The sequence below is a fragment of the Apodemus sylvaticus genome, chromosome 10, assembly GCF_947179515.1.
Source record: "Apodemus sylvaticus chromosome 10, mApoSyl1.1, whole genome shotgun sequence".
NCBI lineage: Eukaryota > Metazoa > Chordata > Mammalia > Rodentia > Muridae > Apodemus > Apodemus sylvaticus.
This window is the reverse complement of record NC_067481.1, coordinates 23159472-23186674: the sequence shown is the minus strand read 5'-3', so window position 1 is coordinate 23186674 and position 27203 is coordinate 23159472. Positions and strand designations below refer to the sequence as shown.

The following is a 27203-nucleotide window of genomic DNA, read 5'->3' as shown; positions in this document are numbered from 1 at the left end:
CAGGCAGGGAAATAGAGCTGTGATCACATCCTCTCCCACACTTCCTCCCATGAAGAACAGTATCACTGACTGTCCTGAGTCCGTGAGTGTCATGGGAGCTACTTTTTTCCTATGCTGTTCTGCTCATTGTGTTCCCTAATGGCTTTCTTTGTCTGATATGATCTTTCACATTTAAATACCCAAGTAACTTCTTCAGGTCCACCGCTGCTCTCCACCATGTCTGAGGCAGCCTCGAAGCTAAAGGAACTCAAGGACCCCTTATCTCTATCCCTATGTCACCCAGGATCCACACTGAGACAACACAATGGGTGTACAGTGTTGAGGCCTAATCCCAGGACTGCTGCCTACTGCTTTGATCTATCTCATGGCCCTGTAGCTGTAGCCCAACATTTGTACAGTTGTGTTACACTAGCTATCTTCAGTCTTTTTGTTGACTTTTTAAAAAGTCAGCATGTTTTCACTCCGTATTTAATGATTTAACAGCCTAGTGGGTTTTGTTATGACACTTTCACATGTATAGAAAGTGACCCTATCTCAGGTGTGCTGGCTTACCCTCCCTGACAGCCATCCCCTCTCTGCCCTCCTGGTGACCCTAATCCTTTTCAGTTCTCCTACTTTGGGGGTAAATTTCACATACATGAGACACTATCCCATGATTCTTTTCCTGAGGCTCATTTATTTTGGGTAACATGGTATGCTATGCTTTTATTTCTGCAAATGGCAGGATTTCATTTTTCCTGCTGGGTGAATAATTCTCCATTGTGCGCATCTGCTGATTCGCACTGGGCTTATTTTAGGACTTGACTACAGTAAGCAGCTCCCCATAAACATGGGTGCGCTGGCATCTCACGCGTATGTTGCCTTCAGTGCCCTTCTGGGCACACCCAGGACTAGCATAGCTTGATCTTCTTGGAGTTCTACTGGCTTTTGAGAAAACTGAACGGATTTCCATTGGGATCAGTTTATACTCACACTGGCAGGGAATAAGGGTCCCACCCATTGCATCCTTCCTATTATTTCTTTTTGTTTTCACAATGATTGATATTATGACTAGGGTGTAGTAGAATTTCAATATAGTATGATTTATATTTCCCTGATGGTTTAAAATATTCAGCCATCATCTATGCATTTAGTGGTCCTCTATGCTTTTGCTCTTTGAAAGCATCTCTTTATATAATTTATCCAGTCCCAGGCAGGGTCCTTTCTGAAGCATCTGAGTGGGAAGAGCATTGGTGGGGTGTAGAACTTGGTCTTAGAAGAGTGGGGCTGCTTTCTATAATAACATATACCAATTTTGACTTTAAGCTACTCTGAGGCCAGAAGCTACAGGTCTCTGGATCTACTGATACTTGTTGCTACCAGCAGGGTGATTAGATAAAGGATTTGTTGCTATTTCTCCCTTCTCTGGCAAAGCAGCCAGAATTAAGATATGTTATAAAGGCAAATGTGTACAGACATATATATTCAGACATATATTTACATTTTCATTTATACATAAACAAATTCATGTTTTGTCGGCCCAACCACCTAGCTTATACATTCCACAATTATTTAAGCACACTTACATACATACACTTATACCTACACACATATGCACAGACAAACAAACATACATTTGGATGGATGGATGGGTGGATGGATGGATGGATGGATGGATGAATGGATGGATGGATGGATGGATGGGACAGAGCTCCCCAAGCCAAACCATTCAACCAACAACTTTATTTCTTTTTTCTGGCCTTTTTGTACCTTGTTAGACAAAAAGGTTCTTTAGAAAATTACCTCAGAGATAACATGTTACATAAAACATGAGTTACAGAAGGATGTTGATATTAACTACAAAACAGTGTTTCATTTTAATAAGCTCATTATAAGTTTGAAGCAAAAACTTTTCGCATGGCCTTGCCTTATCATAGTAAACACCCGTGGCTTTATCCTTGGACCTAAATGCTTTCCCTTGAACACAAATTTGTCCCAGGTCTATTTCTCTTTTTAGTGTAATTATGAAAGCTCATTGCAGTCCTTATTATGCAGCCTTTATTTACTATATAAGCAGTGGGCACATTCTATTCTCAGTTCTAACTTTGTTACAACTTTCTAGCAAAGCACCATCTCTTAAAACTTTCTCCCTAAAATTATTTCAATCAAATCAGGAATTTTATAGAATCATTAATTCATCTAAATAGGATTAATTCACACAAGTTCATCTTTATGTTGATCTGCAGGAAATCTGATCAATAGGGTAGGCTAATGCCCAGAAATTATTATATTAATTTAATAATGAAAGGAAAGGCATATCAGCTGCAAAAAGCAGTCCTGAGATCAAGTCTCTTTGGAGCCTTGCCACTGAGCACACTCATTGCAGACCCTGGGAAAATATAACCTTCAGGAAGGCCATCTGACAGCCTCAGCCTATCCTATATGTGTGTGTGTGTGTGTGTGTGTGTGTGTGTGTGTGTGTGTGTGTGTGTATTCCAGAGATTAGAGAAATAAATCAAGAGTAGATTATAGAATAAGGGTCATATATATTCTTCCAATCTCATAATGCATATCAACATATTTCCTTATTCATTTATTATTAAACTCTCATAAAGATAAATTCTCATGTAGGTTTAGTTACATAAACTTGTGAAAACCCAGAGCTTATTTTTTTTGTTTTTTGCAGAGCTTATATTTATGGTCATTCCAATTTTGGCTGCCTATCTTGAATTATGAGCAACTCTAAAAATCTCTTAATTGTCCCCATATAGCCCCATGAGTTACAGTGCTCCACACTGTCCCTCATTAACTCTGATAGTTACGTGGCTCCCCTGGGCTGTCTGTGATTTTATCCCTTTCTTCCTGAAGAGCTAAAGTCTACTGTGATATTTGCCATCAAAGCTTGAGCTCTAGTGACTTGATTCTGCTATGTTTCTCTGTGCTGCTCTTCACCCCATCCCCACCTTTTTCCTTACCACCTTGGTTAACAGAGTCTCCATGCCACTGAGGAAATAGCCTGTTGAGTCTTGGGAGCTTACAAATACATCTATTCCACCATGTCTGTTTCTCTGTAGAGTTTGATTGCTTTCTTCCCTTTCTTTGAGTTGAATGAGACCAGATAAATATGGATTAGTAATTTACATCTCTTCTATTTCCTTAAAATGTAGCAACAAAAACACCATGCATTCATTATCTCACAATTTCTGTACATCATCATCCAGGTGCAGCCAGGCTTTCTAGTGTGTTCCAAGGTTTCACTGAAGGTGTCAGTTGGCACTGGAGTCAACTGTGAGGAGACCACCTAAAAGAATCTGGTTCCATGATCATGTATGCCATCACTTATGAGGTGGCTGAGCGTCTTTAGTCCTTCAGAGCAGCTGAAGCAAGAGACTCAGTCCTTGCCAGGTGCTGAACCAGGCTGGTATATAGTGGTTTTGTTTGTTTGTTTGTTTGTTTGTTTTGGCACAGGAATCTCTCCCACTTAGTATGAGCTCACGTTAAGCCAATGACAGAGGAAAAACCTGGAGGACAGATCTGGTTACCAATGGAAGAGGCTTAATTTCCTGTCAATTCATCAGTGTATGTTGCCATTTGTTGTTGGTTGGAAGCAAGTGGCTTGAGGATGAAGCATTACATACATCTTGAAATACTAGAAAAGCAATAGCAATTGGAGGCCAGTTTCAAGGTTGTCAACTCAAGCTAGTATAGGGTATTATATCTTTTAAAATTATCTTTGTATAATATCTACAAACTTACTGTAAGTTAAACTGTGTTTGTTGTATAGATGGGGAGTTGAAGAGGATTTGGGTAGAGGTGGGGGAGGGGAGCCGTAATCAAAATATATTGGGTGAAAAAAATTTAAAACAAAATTCCCCTTTCAGGTGCTGATTTTATTGACTCTTAACACAATATCCTTTAGAAGTCTGGGTGCTCCCCTCTTAATCTGATTTCTTACAGATTGTCAATGAAAATTAGTAAACACTTACTTACAACGTCCTGTAGCCCAAGACACTGATTTGCTTTACTTTCAGTATTCCTCCTCTGACAGCTTAGAAACAAATGTCCTTAAACACAGAATTTGTAGTCATTTCCCCCCAACAGCTGGTCATAGAAAAGAAAATGCTGACAGAAGAACAGAAAACAGAAAACCAAACCAAACCAAAATCTAAACAAGCAAAACACAAAACAAAAAATTAAAGCAAAAACAACAAAGTATTTTTGTACTTGTGACAGCTTTGTGTATTCCTCATAGTTTGTGCTCTTCTTTCTACTTTTGTTTCTTATAAACATCCAAGGAACAACTCATTGAATTTTAAGGAAATCCATAGAATTGTAAGTGGGATTTGGTATTTTATTTGAAAGGAACAATTTGAAGGTTTTTGGTAATGGAATTGATTTGCTGTTTTTTTTTTTTTTAATTGAATTAGTTATCAGTGGCAGCACACACAGCCTCTAGTTGGCCTGTAGAGGCATGTTAACCATAAAAGACAGTGCAACACAGGAATAGATAAGTATGTAGATTATGATATGTACCAGGAAATGAAATAAAGCGACACCTTCTGAGTTTAATAAGGTTGCTATGAACAGATTTTGGGGAAGGGTCCCTTTAGCAACTTGCATTAGGAAAACAAGATATCCACCTGTAGAAGACTGAAACAGGTGCTTTGCCTTTTTCCTTGGACAAATGCTCAGTCAAAATGGATAAAATGTTTTAACTCAGAATTGAGTTGAAATCAGTAGAGTGGAAATTGTAATCGTAATTAACCGAAAAGTTGAAACCACAAGAGAAAAATATAAGAAAACTTCAAGATGATGGTAAGAATTGACAAATTAGGTCTCATCCCAAAAGAAACACCAAAAATAAAGAGATAGACTGGAAAAAGAGAGAATCTTTAGCTGTTCTTCATTGCCCAGAAAAATCAATATCCAGAATATACATGTTAAAACTCAAATATTGAAGAGTTGGAAAATGATATAATCAATGAATAGGCAATATGTTCAGAAAATTTCAGTTCAGTGAAGCAAAATTCAAGACTTGATGCTAACCCCATGGAATTGTGTGTATTATATTATTAGACTTCTGTGGAAGGGAAGGGCACTGGGGTTGGGAACACAGGTATTAGGCTGTTTGTCCTTGGGGTCCTGTCTCTATACAGGGTGTTGAGATGAGGAGATTATCAAGAAAGTGACCTCAGGAAGCATTGAGGTGAACTTAGGGAGTGAGTTAAGTCAACAGGACTGGTTATGAGGAGAATACCTCCAGTAGTAGCTGGGCTTCCTGCCACTGAAGACCCATGGAAAGCTGTGGGATGCATGGTCACTTGACTGAATAAGAGCTTGTGCTCACCCAACCCCCTCACTGGGAGAACTCAGTGCCGAGGGTCTTAGTCTCCTACCTACTAAGGTCCATGCCTTTACTCTATGACAGCATCTTTCTGTATAGAAGGAGCTGTGCCATGGAGAGAGAGTTGACACGCCTGAGTTCATGTGCTGTCTTTGTAATTAGAAATCAGCTTAAGAACTTGATAGATGAGGGAAGTAATCTGAGAGGACAAAAAAAAAGAGACATGATATATATCTGTGTGCCTGCAAAATACAGATTTATTTAATATATAAAAGAATGTCCATTTTTAGGAATATGGTAAAGAACAAATTTGTCCATAGAGATTAGGTCAAAGTTTTCAGATTTAGGCGAAAATTTAAACTTGTGGTGTTTTAGAGACAGATAATAAACAGGCAGGAGTAGGGGCAGTATTATTTGGAGGCCAAAATCATTTTGAGTTGGAATAGACCCTTTGATTGGCATCTTGGGATTCAGTTCACACACAATCTACATCACAAATGAAGGGTGATGAACAATGGAGACTGCAGGTGACAGTGGTCAGCAGCAAGAACAACTAGAGCATGCTGGGCGGCAACAGGTGGTCCTGCAGCAGGTGGTCTGGCAACAGGTGGGGCGGCAGCAGCTAGAAATGCAGCAGGTGGGGCGGCAACAGCTGGGCCTGCAGCAGCTAGGAGGGCAGCAAGTGGGCTGGCAGCAGACAGACTGGCAGCACTGGGGCCTACAGCAGCTGGACACACAGCAGCTAGGTCTGCAACAGCTGGACACACAGCAGCTAGGCCTGCAGCAGCTGGACACACAGCAGCTAGGCCTGCAGCAGCTGGGGCGGCAGCAGCTGGAAATGCAGCAGGTGGGGCGGCAGCAGCTAGATCCACAACAGCTGGAACTACCACAGCAGGGGCGGCAGCAAGAAGGCCTGCAGCAGCTAGAAATGCAACAAGTGGGGCGACAGCAGCTGGAAATGCAGCAGCTAGGACGGCAGCAAGTGGGCTGGCAGCACACAGACTGGCAGCACTGGGGTCTGCAGCAGCTGGACACACAGCAGCTGGGCCTGCAGCAGCTGGATACACAGCAGCTGGGCCTGCAGCAGCTGGACACACAGCAGCTGGGTCTGCAACAGGTGGGCCTACAGCAGGTGGTCTGGCAGCAGCTGGGCTGGCAGCAGCCTTGGCCACAGCCCTCCTCAGAGCAGACAGAGCCACAACAGGAGCTGACCATGGTGTTAGAGGTGGAGGTTCTGGGTGGGTTTACAAGAAGGTGGGTTGGAAGGTTTGGAAGTGGAAGTCTCCCTGCCCACATCCCCTTTTATACCCTGCTGAGGGGCTGCTGTCCTCACGTGCAACATTTTTCCCTTGTTATTGTTTGTGTTAATAAATAGGTGATTATCATATTAGGCATGTTTCTTTTCCTGGCTAATGTAAAAGAGTTTCCTTTTTCTAGTGTGTTAGGTTTGTGAGCTCTTGATCTGCTCAGTGTCTCATGCTACATGGCACAAGTGTCCACTCTTAGGTAATTATGATTCCTACAGATCTTGTCTCATGACTGGGGAGGATGAAGCTGCATTAATTTGATGGCTCATCATAATGACTCAAGTGGGTCAAGGTTAGACCTCAGACACCTCCCCGTGTAGACTAGGATCCAGCTTCCAGATTTTATTTTTAAACAGGAAATAGAATAACCTCCAGATCTCTCTCTTTCTCTCTCTCTCTCTCTCTCTCTCTCTCTCTCTCTCTCTCTCTCTCTCTCTCTCTTTCTGTTCTCTTCTCCTCCTCCTCCTCCTCCTCCTCCTCCTCCTCCTCCTCCTCCTCCTCCTCCTCTTCCTCCTCCTCCTCCTCCTCCTTCTTCTTCTTCTTCTTCTTTGTTTTTACCAAAAGAATTTGCCTGTAGAGCAGAGTTACACCATAAAATGAACATCCCTAAGTTGTGCCCTTTGGCAGTATTCTTTCATCATCTGTCTTCTGTCTTTAACTCATCTTGCCAACTATATCATCTCTGTTTCAAAACGCCAGAACTCCTATTAGACAGCATGTTATTGTTTCTTGCTGTAGCTCAATGGTTGCAACCTGTGTGCTGTGACCCCTTTGGAGGTTGCCTTTCATAGGGGTTGCCTACGACTATAAGAAAACACAGATATTTATGCTACTGTTCATAACAGAAGAAAAATTACAATTATGAAGTAGCAATGAAAATAACTTTATGGTTGGGGATCACCCCAACATGCAGAACTGTATTGAAGGATCACAGCATTGGAAGGTTGGGAACCAGTGGTCTAGCTTGGCCCCAGCCTTCCTGTGTTTGTTGAGGCCCAGAGTCTTGCAGACACACAGGACTTTCCTGCTCCATGGTTTAAGTGATGGACTGGACTGCTTCCTTCCTTAAGATTTTCCATTAAGAATGATGTAGCAAGAAAATGATTGATATTTAAACGAGAAGATGTTAGCTTACATCTCTTCATACTGTTGTCAGAATAGAGACTTCAAGGGTTCAAAATCCCCATCCCTCTGGCTAGGTGATTAGAGTTTCTGATAAGGAGATGCTTTGTCTTCTCTTGTTCCCTTAGGCTGAAGAAATAGAGACTAGCTAGTAATAATGTCATCATTGGGATCATTTAAAGACAAATCTCACAGCAAGACTTTCATCTCATTGGTTTGCTAAAAAAAAAAAAAAAAAAAAAAAAAAAAAAAAAAAAAAAACCTTTTGCTGTGCTTTTACTTTTTTCTGTGCTAAAGAAAGTGAAAGATTTAACTCTTTATGTGTCCATAGTAGTAAAGTACTTTCTCGATTTGCTGCACCACAGCAGCCAAGTATAAAAGTAAAGACACAATTGATTATTAGAGGAGATGTTTCTCTGTAGATTCAGAGAAATTAAGGAATCTTCTTGCAGTGAGGGCTATAGCTCAGTTGGTGAACACTGCTCTAGCATGCGTAAGGGCCTGTGGTCAAGCCCAATACTGAAAACTACATTTGAGAATAAATTCAGGTACACTATCAACAACTAAAATAAAATAGTGGAGTACATTCTCCTTGAAATCTATAAACAATAACAGCTATTAAACTAGTTGGGCACACGATTGACTCATTTGGGAAGTGTCAAATATTACCTTTGCCCAACTCTTTCCCAAGACAGTTGCTCACTTGATAGGTCTGTAATAGACCCTATGTGTCAAAAGTTTATAAAATTCTTCTGTTTATTCCAGTACCCACCAAAGCTTGAAATCCTTCTCCTTAAATCTTCCACATCACATAGATGTTTCTGTTCGGAAGAGAGGTTGCAAAATCTGTTACATTTCACTCAGGGGCATGTGAACCACAGAGGGAATTTCCCTGAATTGGAAACACTGAGCTCTAAGCATTGCAGATTAACAGAACCACAGCACTGACAGGGGGAGTAAAGCCCAGGGAGACGTTACTACAGATGGCACCCTGGGTTATTAGACAGGAAGCTCTACATGGGCAGACATCACTGTACATACCCCTCGCTAAACCTTTCTCTGATAGTGTAGCAAATGGGATGGATGATCTATGGCACGGTAATGCACCAGAATTGTATAATGTCGACCAGGGCTGGACTTGCACTATGTGGATGGGGTTTAATGTCTTGAGTAACTTCTCTCCCTTTAAACTTTTTTCATCTTTGTAGAATATCCTAATGAAAGAAGTCAATTATTATCACATCAGTGCAGTTAGAATGGACTGAAGACAACTGTATTTGGCATCTAGGAGCTAGATGGTATCTTTCCAAAGCCTGGCACAGGCTGAGATTATATCTTGTCAAGTATCATGTTAGTATATACAATTATTTTTTCCACAAATTATTGGTATGAATCTTGTCCATAGCTAAAATGGATAATTAGGTGACTAACAGTCTTATTTATAACCTCACGATCTATACACAGAATACAATAAGTTTGTCTAGTGGAAAGTCACATATTTCCACTACAATCAATTTTCTTGTAATTTAAAGTGAAGCTCCATTAAGTACTAATAAATATATATTGATTGAATGAATGTGTAATGAATGAATGAATATATTAAATTAATATATTAAATATATAATTATATATATATTGAACAGTATTATTAATCTTGAGAGTGATAGGTGTATTAGAAATAATGGAAATACCCCCAACCATTGATTGAGTCCTCCTTGCTCTTAAAATATTTTCATTGATTAATCTAATCTTGCTGTTTAAACCTAGCCAAAGATTTCAGTTCATCTGTTTGGAAATCCTCTTTATTAATATAAAAACATGCATACACTAGAAATGTATGTGTCCATTTGCACAATAGCTCTTAAGGAAGTGTAGCCAAAGGCCAAGTCAAAGGAAACATTCATCTCCTAAAATGGCTGTATGTGTCTTGACCACATCCTTAACCACTATACCCCGAGGAATCACTGCCTCACTGCCTCAGAACTCCAGCTGGTCTTTGTTTTGCCCCTCCCTCCCTCCCTTCCTTCCTTCCTTCCTTCCTTCCTTCCTTCCTTCCTTCCTTGGGAGGATTTGTTATTGGATTTTTTTTTCCTTTTCTCTCATGCAATAGATCCCAACCACATCCTCCCCTCCCTCTACTCCCCCCAGTGACTCCACCTCTTCTCTTCTCCTGCAGATCCACTCTTCCTCAGTTTCCCTTCAGAAAAGAGAATGCCTTCCAGGGATATCAACCGAACATGGCACAACACAATACAGTAAGACTGGGAACAAACCACCTCATGTCAAGGCTGTATGAAGCAAAGGTAGTAGGAGGAAAAGGGTCCTAAAACAGTCAAAAGAAACAGAGACACACCTACTGCCATTCACAAAGTCTCTGTAAAACTAAACTACTCTGTTTAGAAATGTATTAGACAGCTGAGAGAGACACAGCCAAATGTTTGGTGGAGCTCAGGCAACCCTGAGGAAGAGGGGACAGAAGGACTGTAGGAACCAGAGGGATCAGAGGCTCCAGGAGAACATGGCCCATCGAATCAACAACGCAGGGCTCTTAGAGACTCACAGAGATTGACAGAGCAATCATGGGGCATTCATGGGTCTGTGCTAGGTCTCTGCATGTATGTTGTGATTATTTAGCTTGGGGGTTTGCACAGAATATCACTATTTGCACTTTGCCCCTTTTGCTTGAGATTATATTCTACCTGGGGCAGAGTACCCCTAGTGGCCCTCAGTTCTCTCTACCTGCTCTTTCACAGGATGTGGAAGACTCCCACTTGTGAGACATTTACTTCTAGCCAACCACACATGTTAACAATCAAGGAGGAAGTGAGAAAACTGTGACTCTCCTCTTGGTGACCAACTCTTGGCATATTCTCCCTGACGCTAGCTTTGAGAAATCCAGCTGCTGTGTAGGAGACAAGAGGCTCTCACACAAATGCTCTCAAGGAAGCAAATGTTCTCAGTGACCTCAGAAGTGAACGTGGAGGTGGACCCTTCCAAGTTGGCTATAACAAAAGACCCCAGTACCAGATGACGCCTTTACTGAAGCTGTGTGACACAGACAATGCAGCCTAACAGTTTCTGATTCCAGAGAAACAGATAAAACTTGCTTTGATTTATAAAATAACAATAATTTTCATGTTTATAAAATTAAATTTATAAAATAAATATGGTGTTTTAGCTGCAATATGTTCATAGAGCCTAACTATTGATTATTATTCTAGATTCATTTGGTCTCTCATCACTCGTAAAGGGGAAACAAAGAATCCAAAGGTGCAGAAAAGTGGCTGTGCTAGAATAGTCCTGGTCATGATTTCTAACAACCCAGTGGGATGACTGTTCCCTGTGTGACCCAATAACCTCTCAGCTTACCAAGACATTAAAGGCCAATTGAGGATAATTTCATCAAGAAAAATAAGGAGAAACAATCACATTTTGCATATATACCTTTAAACATTTATTATTAATTTATTATTAGGAAGCTTGTCTTTTAAAAAAATATAGCACAGAACAAAATATTACGAGAGTTTAGAAAGCTCAAATATGTGTTCATTTTAAACAGATACTGAGCAGGCTGGAGTGTGGCAATATATTTGTCCAAATCAATCTCAGTTGTATCAGAGGCTTTACAATGAGCCTCAGCACACACATGGTCTGAACTATGTGTGATGAAGAGCAGGAGACTGTGGGTGACAATGATCAGCAGCAAGAGCAGCTAGAGCATGCTGGGCGGCAGCAGGTGGTCCTGCAGCAGGTGGTCTGGCAACAGATGGGGCGGCAGCAGCTGGAGATGCAGCACTGGGGCCTGCAACAGCTGGACACACAGCAGCTGGGGCGGCAGCAGGTGGCCTGGCAACAGCTGGGGCGACAGCAGCTAGAAATGCAGCAGCTGGGTCTGCAACAGCTGGATCCACAACAGCTAGAACTACCACAGCAGGGGCTGCAACAGCTGGGGCAGCAGCAGGTAGGCTGGCAGCACACAGATTGGCAGCACTGTGGCCTGCAGCAGCTAGTCACACAACAGCTGGGGCTGCAGGAGCTGGGCCTGCAACAGCTAGAAATGCAATAGCTGGGGCGGCAGCAGCTGGGCCTGCAGCAACTGGACACACAGCAGCTGGGGCGGCAGCAAGTGGGCTGGCAGCAGACAGACTGACAGCAGCTGGGTCTGCAGCAGCTGGACACACAACAGATGGGCCTGCAACAGCTGGGTCTGCAGCAGGTGGGCCTACAGCAGGTGGTCTGGCAGCAGCAGCTAGGCTGGCAGCAGCCTTGGCCACAGCCCTCCTCAGAGCAGACAGAGCCACAACAGGAGCTGACCATGGTGTCAGAGGTGGAGGTTCTGGGTGGGTTTACAAGAAGGTGGGTTGGAAGGTTTGGAAGTGGGAGTCTCCCTGCCCACATCCCCTTTTATACCCTGCTGAGGGGCTGCTGTCCTCACATGCAGCATTCTTTCCTTGTTATTGTTTGTGTTAATAATTAGGTGATCATCACATTAGGCAAGTGTCTTTTCCTGGTTAAATTTATAAGATGGATAGAACACAAAAGCTCCTTTTCCTGGTATGTTCATTGTCCACTGTTGCTGAGCCATCAGTTGAGTGTCTTTCCTGTTTTAGTTTCTTCAGGAGAGCTATCACCTGGCATCATGCATCTTGGCCCTCTTCAATTTCTTCTCATCTTGTGTGGCCCTACTTCTGTAGGCCAAAATTGTGGTGATGCAACTCTATGACAGTATCATTTACAGTGATAAGAAACTGGGTCTTCTGCTAGATGGACACACACTACTACACAGAGCATATATATATATATATATATATATATATATATATACATATATACGTATGTATGTATGTGTATACATATATATGTACCAATGAAAGGTTAATTATATAGACTTCTACATAAATTTAAGAAGATTAAGAAAGACATTTCCGCACTCCTAAAAAAGCTAAATACGTTACTTTTTAAGATCTACTTTTTGATGGCTTCTGGGGAGAGGATGACTCACACTCATATCTATTTTCATTCATAGGGGTTGTAAGGGTGTAAGTATGTATGCATGCATGCAGGTGTATGCAGGTGTCTGTAGAAAGCAATAGAGGATATCAGAGCTGGAGTGGAAGCCAGGTTGAGAGTGCTCTGACATGGCTGATCCTTGCGCCAAACTCTGGTCCTTTGCAACCACAGCAACTGCAAGCCATCTCTCTAGTCCCAAAAGACAAGATACATTCTTGCCATAGTCTAAGAGATGGATAATACCAGTCCCTGCACCAGAAGTTCCCAGGGTTGACTGCATGGTGGAACCACCCTGTTGCAAACTGGCTAATTCTTGACTTCTGCCCAGAACTAACCTTATTTAATTAGTCTGGAGTATTTAATTGGTCTGGAGTAAAGCCTCAGAAGATTCTGAACTTTTTCCAAGTTTCTCAACTGGCATTAAAGTTTGAGACCCAACCCCTTTAATTGTCCATATTGCATGCATTTGTGCCCATTTTAACTAAGAACATAGATTGCAAGTTAATGAAATTTTAATCAATAGTATGTGACTAGCAGAGAAATTCTGAATTACAAACAAGGAGCTTTCAGCATTTAAAACACTCTTTACTGCTATAGGGTACTCTATTTCCAACACCAGCAGACTCACCTGGGTAAAAATAACTGCTCTAGCTTAAGTTACAGTGAGAAATTACTGAATATAGACAATTACACTGGATAACCTTGCAAAGGAAACTCAGAAGTGGGGAAATTATCATTTCCCATACTGGATAAGTTCCACCCACAATCTGTTTTAGTAGAATTGATTTTTAACATCTGGACCACATTTACATTATCTCTCTTTTATCACAGAGTAGAAGGTGGTGAATAATTTTTTCCTGTTTAATAATTTTCCTTGCCCTTAAAGCTATTTTTCTTTCTTTTTATAGTAACATAATGAAAGAACTCAAACACTATGGATATGGGAATGGACAAGGTTGGCATTTGCAAATGCCTTCCAAGTACTGGATCAATTCAACTGAAAATGCAAGTAACCAGCTATGTCCGGTGACAATAGGTTCTTTAAATGCATGGTAAGCAAACCAGACTTTTCTGGTCAGGTATCATTTATGCTATGTGAATTCTCTTTTATAAATTTATAAAAGCTATATATTCTATATGTAGCTAAAATATACTGCAAGTAGGTGGGTTTCATTCTGACTTTTTTCTTCATGAAAATATCTTTATCTAAATAGAGACACAAATAGCTATTTTAACAGAGAGAAAAATAGACCTTATTCTGGATGCATCTATTATACCTTATATTAAAAATCAAGCTTCACTTACATATTTTGGAACATACATTAAATAATATTGTTGTGCTTGTTGTGAAATGACACATATATTCAGACCGATTTGTGAAGTAATAACAATGTCTATTTTTGGTTTAATTTCACCTTGTTTGTTTGCCTGTTTTAATCTTTACATGTTGCTTATCTATAACCAGTTGTAAGTATTTGATTGTAAGAGGCACAGAGGTCTTTATGCTCAATGATAAGGGGAACCTCGAATATTAAACATACAGGGTTGTTCCTTCAAAGAAAGAGATGCATAGTCTGTTTCCACCCAGAAGGATGAGATTAGTCACCTCATGATCTTTGTGCTACCTCTGTGTCAAGACCAGGTGGGTTCCTACCCCTTATCAAGAACTTGTTTTCTCAATTTATCTATAGAACCTATTTTTATGGAATGTATCAATGTAATCAACCTATAAAACCTATCTTTATGGATGGTGTCAATGTAGTCATGTCCAGTCTTTATTTAGCTTACCTTGATCCTCAAGAAGATTTGTGTGTGCTTTGTTGGGCACAAGGGATTGAGCTAATTATCACCAGGAAAATTTTCACCAATTTGTGATGTCCTTAAATATGCCTTAAGAATACTAATGAGGGTCTGACTACCAAAGTTTGAACCAGCACCAGCTACTTAGTCATGTTGACCCAAACTTCCTTCTTGCCTCCCACAGATCTGCTGGTTGTGGTGGTCACAGAGATCACATTTGATTTTATAGAAAACACAGGTATACTGAAAAGTATGTGAAATGTTCATATGCAGTATAGAAAATAATTGTTAAGCCAGTATCTTGTAGTAGTGAGAATTGTGGTTTCTTAAAAAAATACAGAAATATTATGTTTTCATTTTAATTCCAGGTGTGGGATATGGGGCTGCTTCAGTTTGTACCCAGCAGCTGACAATGATTTGCCTCATGCTCTAACACAGGCATGATTTTGTCGGTGACAGATAGTTTTTGTGATTGTGTGATGTTTTGAATTCTGGGGACTCTTCAGAGTGTATATAAATGCTAAGCTCCCCCAAGAAGCGGTGAATAGGTTATTGGTTGTTACTTGGTAGTTGTTGGTTACAGACTGCTAAGTATGCAAAGAAGAAACAGCAAGAAGAAGAAATTAGATACCCTAAGATGAAGATCAAATTTGTCCCAAGGAACTTGACACCCTTAATCAGCAGAAAGTAACTAGCATTAACATCACCCCCTTTCCCCTCTATCCATTTTTCTCAATCTAGTGTTAGGGGGCTGAAAAGGTGGAAGAGAAGGGGTGGAGAAGGGTGGAAGGAAAAAGAACCCACAAAGTAGCAAAATTCTGGCTACAGTATCTACCCACCCAAAGCCCAGTGGAGAGTCTTTGCATCCTCAAGTAGGGTTCCTACATGTCTTTCTTAACTACATCTTCCTCCCCCCTTTCTTCCCCCCTCGACCACAAAGTCACCTTCCCAATTTTTGAAGTAGTCTTTTAAAATTTTTCATCTTCGAAATTCAATCACCTAAGTATGCATTTTTAAACAATAAAGTCTGGTTTTGCTGTTTTTAATGCTCTACAACGGAATGTCACTCTGTTTTTTGAATTATTTTGCTCAGTGCTCCATACTGTCTTACTTAGACAACCTTAAAGGTTATGCTCACTCACTTCATAGTGTATATGGTTGCTCTGACCATGCAGATTATTCACCAAACGCTATGTGTTATAGTCTGGGTGTTGTAACACAGAGGATAACGTTAGGAGGTTGTGAACCTGAAAGAGGAAGACCCACAGGAAAGGTTCATAGCTCATTAAGGCACGTTCTCCATTGGGATCTGTTTACTTAGCATTTTTGCTGTTGTGACAAACACCATAACCAAAAGCAATTTGGGAAGGAAAGTGTTACTGAAAGATGTCAGGGCAGGGGCTCAAGCAATATAGAAACCTGGAGACAGGAACTGATGCAGGAAGTGCTAAGAATAGAAAAGTGCTGTTTTACTAACTTGTTCCTTATGACTTGCCCAGCCTGTTTCCTTATAGAACCCAGAACTGCAGCCCCAGGACTAGTACCAAGTGAGCTGGGTTCATCCACCTCAATCATTAATCAAGAAAATTGCCCTCATGTTTTAAAGTCAATTCCTCTTGCTGGCAAACTCTCTTCCACAGGTTCATCCTCTGACACTGGTTTAGATGACCTACGTGGCAAAAAGCTGGAGAAGATCTTCATACAACACCCCCAAAGTGCTGAGGCTCTCATCCCAATGGTGTCAAGGAAGAAGGCATTCTCAGCTGTCACAGAAGTGAGCTTAAATCTGAATTCTTTCAGACTGACTCCATAGAGAATACCCCAATGCCAATCAACATCTTTCTGAAGCTTATGAAGTACTAGGAAACCAGCAATGCATCAGTATTGTTTCTGTTCCTGACCCACAGACACTGTGGGTTAATAGTGTATAGTGTTTATGCTGCTACATTTTGAACTCATAGAATGACAAGTGACTAGTACAAAGAGCATCAAGTAAAAGAAGCGACCAAAGGTTGACAAGAAGTAGATATGCAATAATATACTTGTGCTTGAGGGCCATAAACCCAACAAACTCATTTTGCTTCTGTCTGGCCCAAGAGATGCTCTGTTTATTATGTGATTAGGATGGAGCAATTATGGGGTCAGCAGCACTGTGGACAAATTCAGAGTAGAGACAATTCACTAACATCCTTGTTTTTAATAGGAAGTATTGCTGCAGAATATAGCTCTATAGGAGTAATGGGAATGATAAGATCATGAAAGAATCCAGGTAGAACCATTTAGCTCTGAGAATTAATATGGGTATAATTATGAGCTGGGTAACCAGTTAGGAATGGTAACTGGAACAGGAATAGAGTGTAACCCCCAGCAATCTGTGGATTTTGAAGGAGAACCTGTTGTTCCTGATTATAAGACAAAGGCACCCAATTTTGGAATATCTGCTACTTTTGCTCTAGAGATATATGCATATATGTATATATGCATATGTATGCACATATGCTTTGTTAGCATGTTGTGACAGTTTGCATATGGCCCGGCCCAGGGAGTGGCACTATTAGAAGGTATGTTTCTGTTGGAGTAGGTGTGGCCTTGTTGGAGTAGGGTTGGTTGGGATGCAAGAAAGGGCCAGTCCTGCTGATCCAAACCTTCAAGATCTCCACGACACAGGGAAACAACAGGATAATCAGGAGGAGGCCCAGTGAGGGTTCGGGATTGATGATGTCACAGAAGCCGGAGACTTCTAACCAGGCCATTGACACGTTGCAATGAACACTTGCAAGTGAAGATTTATGGACAGAGGGATATAGTGTGAGATACCCTGTTCTATAGCTTCCAATGTGATGTGTTTTCTGTTTTATTTTTCTTTTGCTGTTGTTTCTCTCTCTCTCTCTCTCTCTCTCTCTCTCTCTCTCTGTGTGTGTGTGTGTGTGTGTGTGTGTGTGTGTGTGTTATTTTGTGGGGAAGTAAAAGATGTATATGAGGGGATGTATAGATGAGCGGGACTGGGGTACATGATGTGAAATTCACAAAGAATCAATAAAAAGCTAAAAGTAATCAATAAAAGCTAACAGGTGTCTAGTATGTCATACAAATGGAGCCCTAAAGATATCAAGGTAAGAGGAGACAAGAGAGAAATATAAATTCACTGTCTCCTTAGGTTCTCTTGACTCTCCTGCCCTTTGACACAATAAGACCCACAAGAATATAGAGCTTCTGAATGCTTGATATTGACTTACAGAGACTGACTGTACTACCAGGGTGAAATAGAGCCCCTGATCAACAGAGGAGAGGAGCATATCTTAGCGATGATACCCAAGGAGCAATACTGGCAAGTTTAGTTGGAGCGCTAAGTGAAAATGACTAAGAATAACATCTAGAGTTCAATAAAAATATAGCAACCACTGGCTCAGAACTCTTGGGACATGACCTAAGGGGTTCTTCAAAGCAGGCATCTGATATACCCATCATACCTTTCTCTTCTGATTCTGATTAATGGGTTGGAGTAATTAGAAGACGGAGGTGTACAAGTGGGTATAGGATGGTCTACTCAAGCGCCCTTTGTCTTACTGGTCCTCATCCTTAAGCGAGTATGAGCACACAACTCAGGAAGCTCCCACTGCTCATTTGTGATGTGCTGTGTTCCCAGGGGTTGTTTTTATACACACATGCTACTTTCGCTCCACATGTCTCCACCTCTCCTCTTATGCCAAGTGGCCACAGATGGTGATGACTGAGTAACTGTGCAAAGGAAGAGCCAGACTTCGCCTCTACGAAAGGGAGGGCTGTAGTCCTGCTTGCATTCTAGAACCTTCCTGTCTCATGACATCAGATGGGTTGGCATTTATAGAAGGTGTCCTGTGTTTCTACTACTGTAACCTATTTCCTGGAAATGTCTTTCACCTTCCTTTGGAGAACCTTTTCTTGTTAATGTTTCCTCCAAAAGTTTCTGTTTAAGGTTCTGCTTTTACCAAGCACAACAAAGCACACACTTCTTGTGGTGGCAGCTCCTTCCATACAGCGGGCTTCTGCACGATGCCCACTGATATCCTTTTAAGTACATGCAGAGCACAGAGGTTTGAGCTCTCTTGCCTAAAACTTGGTCTTTGTAAGAGACTGCCTGCAGGAGGCATCCAGATACTAGATCTAAGCATCCATATTGTATTTATGCTTTCAAATGGAGATTTCTGCAGGCAAGGAGCTGGCGTGCATGTCACTGCCTCCTGTGGACTATTTGTTTTTTGTAGATGGCTTACAGAAATGCTGGTGCATGACAACAGAAAGGGAAAAAATGACAAAATACCTTTATATTTCTATGGCTGCAGACATGCATTTATTTAAGTTAAAGGGAAAACTCCATTTTAGGAAATATGGCAGATAACAAGTATTTCCATGGGGGTTCCATGGAGGTCACATAATAGTTTTAAGAAATCTGAAGGAAATTCAAAGTTGCATTCATACAGGAAAGAGAGAATACAAGTGAGAGATAGGGTATATTTGTGGGCAAAAACAGCATGTTAATCAACTGGAATTAAGGGTTTACAACTGGTATCTTAGGACTCAGCTCACAGGTGCTCTATATATGGAATGTTGGTTGGGGGTGAACAGGAGACTGTGGGTGAGAGCCCTCAGCAACAAGAACAACTAGAGCAAGCTGGGCGACAGCAGGTGCTCTGGCAACAGATGGGCCTGCAGCAGCTGGACACACAGCAGGAGGGACGGCAACAACTGGAGACACAGCAGCTGGGACGACAGCAGGTAGGTTGGCAGCACACAGACTGGCAGCAGCTGGGCCTGCAGCAGCTGGACACACAGCAGCTGGGCTGGCAGCAGGAAGGCCTGCAGCAGCTGGGGCGACAGCAGCTGGAAATGCAACAGCTGGGGCGGCAGCAGGTGGGCTGGCAGCACACAGATTGGCAGCATTGGGGCCTGCAGCAGCTGGACACACAGCAGCTGGGTCTGCAGCAGCTGGGGCGGCAGCAAGTGGGCTGGCAGCACACAGACTGGCAGCAGCTGGGTCTGCAGCAGCTGGACACACAGCAGCTGGGCCTGCAGCAGCTGGACACACAGCAGCTGGGCCTGCAGCAGCTGGACACACAGCAGCTGGGTCTGCAGCAGTTGGACACACAGCAGCTGGGTCTGCAGCAGCTGGACACACAGCAGCTGGGGTGGCAGCAGGTGGGCCTGCAGCAGGTGGTCTGGCAGCAGCTGGGCTGGCAGCAGCCTTGGCCACAGCCCTCCTCAGAGCAGACAGAGCCACAACAGGAGCTGACCATGGTGTTGGAGGTGGACGTTCTGGGTGGGTTTACAAGAAGGTGGGTTGGAAGGTTTGAAAGTGGGAGTCTCCCTGCCCACATCCCCTTTTATACCCTGCTGAGGGGCTGCTGTCCTCACATGCAGCATTCTTTCCTTGCTATTATTTGTGTTGATAAATATTATGTGATTACAAAATTAACCAAGATTGTTTTCCTAGTTACGTTTTCAGGTTGGGTAGGAAACACGATGTCTCTTCCTGGTGTGTTAGAATTCCTCTGTCAGTACTTCTGAATTACCTTTCTGACTTGACATCATCAAAGGGCACTGTCACATGACAATTTACTTGTTGCTATCATACATTTCAGTCTCTGTTCATATGGCATAGCCTGCCTATCCTGGTGTGACAATGATTCTTCTTGCATTTAATTGTTTCTGATTACCCAGGGGAGCAAATTCATGGTACAGTCTTGATTGCCCATTTGTTACTTGATAAGATTGTCAAAAAAAAAGTTTGAACATAGGAAGCAGGGCGCTGAAGTAACCCCTGCCAGCGGTGATTCAATGTTTAGACTTTCTTATGGGAAATACAACACCGTTTTCAGATACCATACCATAGTGACACCTGAAATTTTGATGTTACCTTTTTGGCAAACAAAACACCCCAAACGTATTAGGAAAAGTTGGCTGCCTAGTCTAGCTACACCATGAGATTCAGTCTCTTGGCTCATTGCTGCGAGTGGAGCTGATTTTCATCTTTTAATATTGTCTTTCTGGCTTCAGTGGCCACATTGACCCACTCCCCCCTCCTTTTTTGGATACAGTTGCTTCCCCATCCACCCTAGTTCACTGTGTGCCTGCCTGTTGCGCTAACTTGGACCCTGCCTAGATGCTTTTCTGCTTTTTGTCTGGGTTGTCAACGTTTACTCTCTAGTTCTAGTTTCCACAAATAGGTGATAAGGTGCGGATTTCCAGCTCAGAGGAAATCTGCCTACATCTGCCTGTGTGTTTTCACTATGACAACATAGTACATGTTTAAAGACAGAAAAATAACTATGCCTAACTCAACTTCTAGCTGCTGCCTCTTTGGAAAATAAGGACTCCTGACCATCCTTAATGCTCTCTGTCTCTGGAGTCAAGAGGACCTGAGGAAGGAGATCCTGGCTTTCTGTCCTGATCTTCCAGGTTCCTGCCATGGTTCACTTCAGGGCACTCTGTACAACAATGCCCGTGTTAGGCTGGGCTCTCTGAGAATACTTATATACATCCCCAGTCTGGTGTCAGTCTTCTGACACCATAAACTCTATTCTTCTGAATGTCTGGAGATTGTGAATGCCGAAAAGAATAGCTATGCTGAGTGAAGAGTCATGCTTCAAATGAGAAAAAAACACTTCAGAGGCAATATCAAATCCCAAAACAAACAAACAAACTAGCTAGCTAGCTAGCTAACCAGGTCACTACCACCAAACAAGCCATATTGGGAAGAGTGAATCATCTAAATTTCTTGGAAGGAATTTTTAAACATAACCTATAATCCCTGAGATTATGCCCAACCTCATCAACTTTTAACTAGGCCTAATATGTAGATCAAATTAGATGTTACTCTTGAACTTAAGAGAAGAAATGGGTGCATACAAGGCATCGTAGTGCATGCCTGCACTCTCAGCACTGAGGAGGCTTAAAGGACATCACACTGATGAGTGTGAGGGCAGCCGAGGCTACCTCATCAACTTGTGGCTACCTGTAACTACATAGAAAGAACCCTACATCAGAATAGAGGAAAAGAAGAGGGGCTGAGACCTATTGGTATAGAAGTAATCACTGTAACTTTCTAAGATATCAGTGTGACTTTATAGTAACAAATTCTCAGTATTTCACACTATAGCAAGTTCAGGGTTAGTTCACACTGCCAACCATCTGCAGACATTAAACCCGGAAACATTAAAGCTCCTGTGCACAAACACTCTTGCATTCGTAGAAGTGTGGTATTTTCTATGCAGAAGACATATTCTCTTCTCTGAGCATCCAAAACCTACCTGCAAAATGTGCTTAGTTCTATAAACCAGAAAAATGGGAATGAATATGGTATATGGAGATTAAAGTAAATGTGACAATAACAGGACTAAGGTGCAACAAATGGAAAATCTCACAAAACTGGGCCCTATGAAGATGCTAGAGTCAATCACTGGCAGGAAGCCTGAAACACTCTGTGTGAGGAACTTGCCCCAAAGGACTGTGGGTATCGAGAGAGGGGAAGTGGGCATCTCAGAGAACAACATGTGACTCACCCTGTGGGCTGGCTTGTGGAATGGGTTGCCCTGTGGTAGTCAGCGGATGGACTTAAGGATGGGGTGGTGTTGCTGGGGAAGACTCGAGAACCAGATGGAGATGCGATGACTTTGAGATTCCCTCCCCAACCCCTAGCACTTAACAAGCCTAATTGAATCACAATGCTCCTACAAGGCGCTTTGGTGCTTGGCCAATTTCTGCTCCAATCATGGTCCTTTTTGCTAAATTTATATAGCCAGGGTAATAACCTGGGCTGCTTATTGGACCTCTTTAGGAGACATATCTAGTCTCCTGAGCCTATATCATGTACTGGCTCTAAAGAATGTAGCTCTCATGACACCATTCTGAGGAAAGACGTGTATTTTTTTTTCTTTCGTTGTAGGAGGGAGGAGAAGAACTCTACCAGTAGTTGTGGGGAAAAGACCCTGATGACCACATTACAGTACCCAGTCTAATATCCACAGAAGCATTTTAGGGAAAGAATGGCCCTCAAGTAGTCCTGATGACTAGATTCAGTAGAGATCAGAACTATTTTCTGCATTACTGTTCAGTTCCTCCACACACCCAAATCTCAGTTTCCTTCTTGAAATTTTCACCCATGTTGCCAACCACCAACTCCTCAGCTGCATAAACTTCTCATCATGTCCACATCTGACCTTGTCTCTCTACATGGCTGTCTCTTGTGTCCATTTTCTACCTAGACACTGGAGCAGAGCATCCTCAGTCTCTCTGGCTTGTGACTGTCCCTTCTTTATAGGTCCCAAGAGTAGCTTAATCTCAAATAGTAGTCTCCACCCAGGACTGTGGCTGATGACACTCTGATATATGAGGAGTGACAAAAATAGATTCCCTGTCCAGTGCCGGCCTGACATGCAGTAGGATTTATTGTCACTCCTAATCCCCACATTTGGATTTAAGAGAGAGAACCATGAGCTTATCCTAGGGTTAGAACAGCCAGGCAGTTTCCCCCAAGAGATGAGAGGCTAATTAAACTTCACAACCAAAAGCAACATTGGGAGGTAAAAGCTTATTTTAGCTTACAGGGTACAGTCCATCATCAAAGGCAGTAGCTCAAAGCAAAAGCTCAGGAAGAAAGCACAGAGGAAGAATACTCATAGGTTCGCTTCCAGGCTCATATTTAACTACCTTTCTTATAGCTCCTAAGTCCAACTACCGAGGGGTGGCCCAGCCCACAGTGGCTTCTCACATTAATCAACAATTAAGAATGTACCACACAGACCTATCCACAGCCCAATCCACTGGAGGCAATTCACCAGCTGAGGTTTTCTCTCCCAAGGTGCATCAAGGTAACAACAAAGGCTAACCATCACACTGGCTTACCATGGCTTTGGTTCTCTTCCCTCTAGGAGCTGAGCACAGTTTCAACACTTTTCTCTGTGTAGTATTTCTATTTCTCCAGTCAAATGCCAGATTCAGAAAGATAGACATCATGTATTTTCTGTCACATACTGAGTACATTTGGGCTGTACATAGCTCAGTGGTACAGGGTTGCTTGCTTGGTGTATGCTGAGTTTAGAGTATAGATATATGTAAATTATAAGTATACACACAGGGTCACACACACACATGCATACACATGAGCATGTGTGTGTGTGCGCACACGCATACACACACACACACATACACACACACACACACTGTAAATGTAGAAGGAGAGTTATTTGGGGAGAAGAAAGTAACCACTGCATTAATGAGTGGGATAGAAAACAGTAATGCAGAGTTAATGTAGTTGGAGTATAATAAGTGGACTCTGACAACATTTTTAAAAGAAAAAAATGAAACTCCACAGTGTTCTATATTTGTATATATGCAACTATGTGTATATATTTTGTTGAATATGACTTTTTGATTAAATAATATCCACTGTATATATACCATAATTTCCTTATTCATGTATCTGTTGATAGGTATCTAGGTTGATTTCATTATATTGTCCAATGAGAACAGCTTCATAATAATTATGCATATATAGATATCTCTTTTACATTCCAATGCAGTTTTCTTCAGATAAGTACTGGAGTAATATAACAGGATTGTATGATTTTCTATTTTTGGTTCCTGGTAAATCCTATATACAGGTTTCTATAATGGGCCCACTCATTTACCTTCTCAGTTACAGTAAAGGCCCTCTCCTCTCCTATCTTCGCCAGAATTTGTTGCTTGTTTGTTTTCTTTATGGCAGCCATTCTGACTTGGGTAAGGCATCTCAGCATAGTTTTTACTTGCATTTCCCTGATGAATAGTGATGTGTATTTTAAATACATATTTAGTTAGCCATTTGCACTTCTTTTAAAATGTGTCTGTTCAGTTCATTTGTCCATTTCTGATTGGACCATTTATTCTTTCAATAATAATACTTTTTTTAGTTCATTACATAATTGGGATATTGATACTTTTGGGATATCAATTGTTTCTCAGATGAAAGAGTCTCCTTTTCTATGAGGCTAAATTCTAGTTTGAAACAAATCTTATTTGCAAAAACCAATTTAATTTTTCAGGTCTAAGGCTCCCTCTTCTGTGTCATGGGGAAAAAAAGAGACAGAAATGTGGGCAGAATAAAAGTTCCAGTACAAATAGTCAATAAACATGTGGGAAAAAGTTACACAAAGAATCCACACTCCAACCAGAATGATTGTCATGAAGAAAACACAATAGGGTTGAAGGAAGATACAGCTCAGTGGTAGGGGGCCAGCCTAGTGTATACAAGGTTTGGGATGAGCATCCTGCACAAATGAAAGGAGGAGAAGAAAGGAAGGAAGGGGAGAAAGAAGGAATGGGTGGCTGGGAGGGAAGGAGAGAGAAGAAAAGGAGGGAAACAAGGAGGGAGGAAGGAAAAGAGGAAGAAAAACTGGTAGGCAAAAGGAAGAGAAAGTACACTAACAATAAGTGCTGGTGAAAATATGGGGAAAGGCAAGCCTTAGACATTGCTGGTGAGGACTGTAGATTGGTTCAGCCCCTGTGGAAATCAGTATAGAGATAAGTTGTGCCAGTTAGTTAACCACTTTGGCTCCCTTGACTAGCTCAAAGGCTGGGCAGTTCTAATCCTCCCTGTGGCTAGCACACTTTTCCTCCAGTACTCCTGGCTTAACACTCTCTAATTCTATATTTTTTATCTTTGTTGCCCTGGCTCCTTTTGGGAGGCTTCCTAGTCTTTGCTGCCCAGGACTCTTCTGGGCAACCCTTCCAGGGCCACAGTCCTTCTCATCTACATTTTGGTTGATTTTGCTTCTGCAGCTCTAAATCTGATTTCTTCCTCTGAATCATGGCAATTCTCCCTTCCTTTATCCCAGTTCCTAGCCCACACAAATCTAAAGGTCCCACCTCTGCCTACCTGTCCAGCCATTGACCATTGGCTCAATATTGATCAATCAAAAACCAAATGGGGACAAGGACCTTCAGAGTTTGGACATGCAGATTCCTGATTTGGGAGACTGGTTTAATTCAAAGCTTTAGAACCAATCACCAACAGAGATACCTCAAGGACTAAAAGCAAATCTACCATGTGATTCAACTATCCAGTTATGGTATGTACACAGAGGACACTAAGGTAGAACACCATGGAGATACATATGCCTATGTGTGTGTGTGTGTGTGTGTGTGTGTGTGTGTGTGTGTGTCTGTGTGTCTGTGTGTCTGTATGTGTGAGTGTGTGTGTGTCTATGTGTCTGTGTATGTGTGTGTGTCTGTGTGTGTGTGTATGTATTGCAGTGCTATTCACAATAACCAAGTTGTTCACTGAACCAAGCATCCATGTACAATGGACCAGGCACCATTCACCAGGTGCATGAATAAAGAAAATGTCAGATATAAACACAACAGAGTTTATATATCTTATAAAAGAATGAAATTGTGCCATTGGCTAGGAAATAGCCACATTAAGTCAAATATATCCAGTTCAGAAAAAAAATTGCTTATTTTCTTTTATCTGTGTTTCTAGATTATATATAGATAAATGAGTGTGTTATGAATATTTAACATGAAAGTGGAAGACGAGAGCCAAGGGAAAAGAGGTGGGAAGAGGATAGCAGGTGGGAAGAAATAGACTGAAAATACTACAGGATATACTTGAAAGAGATTGTCTTCGTGAAACCTGTCACTATGCATAATGAATAAGAAGCAGTAAAGAATAAATAAGAAGAATGAGAGGTGAGAACATTTTATGCCCTTGAAGGCTAAAAGTCTTATTGGGAAATATCAAGCAAGCCACAAGAAAATAAATTCCATGGGAGCTGTGGGAGGAACATTAAAAAGGGAATAAAATCTAGAAACAAAAGAACTAACAACTTGTACTTTGAAAGAGAGTAAGGAATTCTAAAACAATATGAACAATAATTTGACTATAATTCTGAAGTATTAGTATCCAAAATTATTTTTAAAAGAGAATAAATAGTAACAGACACTGGGCTTTTCCAAATCATTCCATGAATCTATATGATTGTAGCATCAGTATGTCACATGTCCTGTTGAATAGATGCATACTCTGAAGGGCAGAAAGAGAACTGATCCAGGCCAAGACACTCAACAACAAAAACCACCACAGCAGCTGGGGCAGTAGCAGGTGGGCTTACAGCATCTAGGTCAGTCACAGTTAGAAACACAGCAGGTGGACTCGTAGCACACAGACTGAAAATATCTTGGCCTACAACAGCTGGGCGCTAGGGGCATTCACAGGTGGGTTGGCAACAAGAAGGACTACAGTAACTAGAAATGCAACAGGTGGGGTGACATCAGCTGAAAATGCAACAACTGAGTCTGCAGAAGCTAGATCCACAACAGCTGGAACTCCCACAGCAGGGGTGGCAGTAGCTGGGTCGGGTGGCAGCAGGTGGGCTGGCAGCACATGGAGTGGCAGTGCTGGGGCCTGCAACAGCTGGACACACAGCAGCTGGGACGACAGCAGGCAGTCCTACAGCAGGTGGTCTGGCAGCAAATAGGTTGTCAGTAGCCTTGGTCACAGCCCTGCTCAGAGAAGACTGAGTCACAACAAGAGTTGACCATGGTGTCAGAGATGGAGGTTGGAGATTTCCAAATGAATATATGACTTGAATCTGGACATCTTCGTGCTCTGGATTCTCTTTTAT

At 41.8% G+C, this 27203-nt stretch overlaps 3 protein-coding genes across 4 annotated transcripts; all 3 read right to left on the bottom strand.

Moving 5' to 3' along the window:
* Window positions 1-5860: 5860 nt before the first annotated feature.
* On the bottom strand, window positions 5861-6538 carry LOC127694832 (keratin-associated protein 4-12-like). The gene is made up of 2 exons (XM_052196543.1): window positions 6447-6538; window positions 5861-6401 (listed from the first exon to the last, which is right to left on the bottom strand). The coding sequence occupies exons 1-2, from the start codon at window positions 6536-6538 to the stop codon at window positions 5861-5863; spliced, it is 633 nt and encodes a 210-aa protein (XP_052052503.1).
* A 4910-nt stretch (window positions 6539-11448) lies between these two features.
* On the bottom strand, window positions 11449-12069 carry LOC127694835 (keratin-associated protein 4-2-like). The gene has a single exon (XM_052196546.1). It carries the CDS (start codon window positions 12067-12069, stop codon window positions 11449-11451), a length of 621 nt encoding a protein of 206 aa, XP_052052506.1.
* A 7118-nt stretch (window positions 12070-19187) lies between these two features.
* Window positions 19188-19835, bottom strand: LOC127694836 (keratin-associated protein 4-7-like). 2 transcript variants are annotated; one of them, XM_052196548.1, is made up of 2 exons: window positions 19564-19835; window positions 19188-19518 (listed from the first exon to the last, which is right to left on the bottom strand). In XM_052196548.1, exons 1-2 carry the CDS (start codon window positions 19833-19835, stop codon window positions 19188-19190), a joined length of 603 nt encoding a protein of 200 aa, XP_052052508.1. The 2 variants fall into 2 exon arrangements, with proteins under 2 accessions (XP_052052508.1, XP_052052509.1); XM_052196549.1 differs by having other exon boundaries at window positions 19188-19578; window positions 19774-19835.
* Between the last annotated feature and the right edge of the window lie 7368 nt (window positions 19836-27203).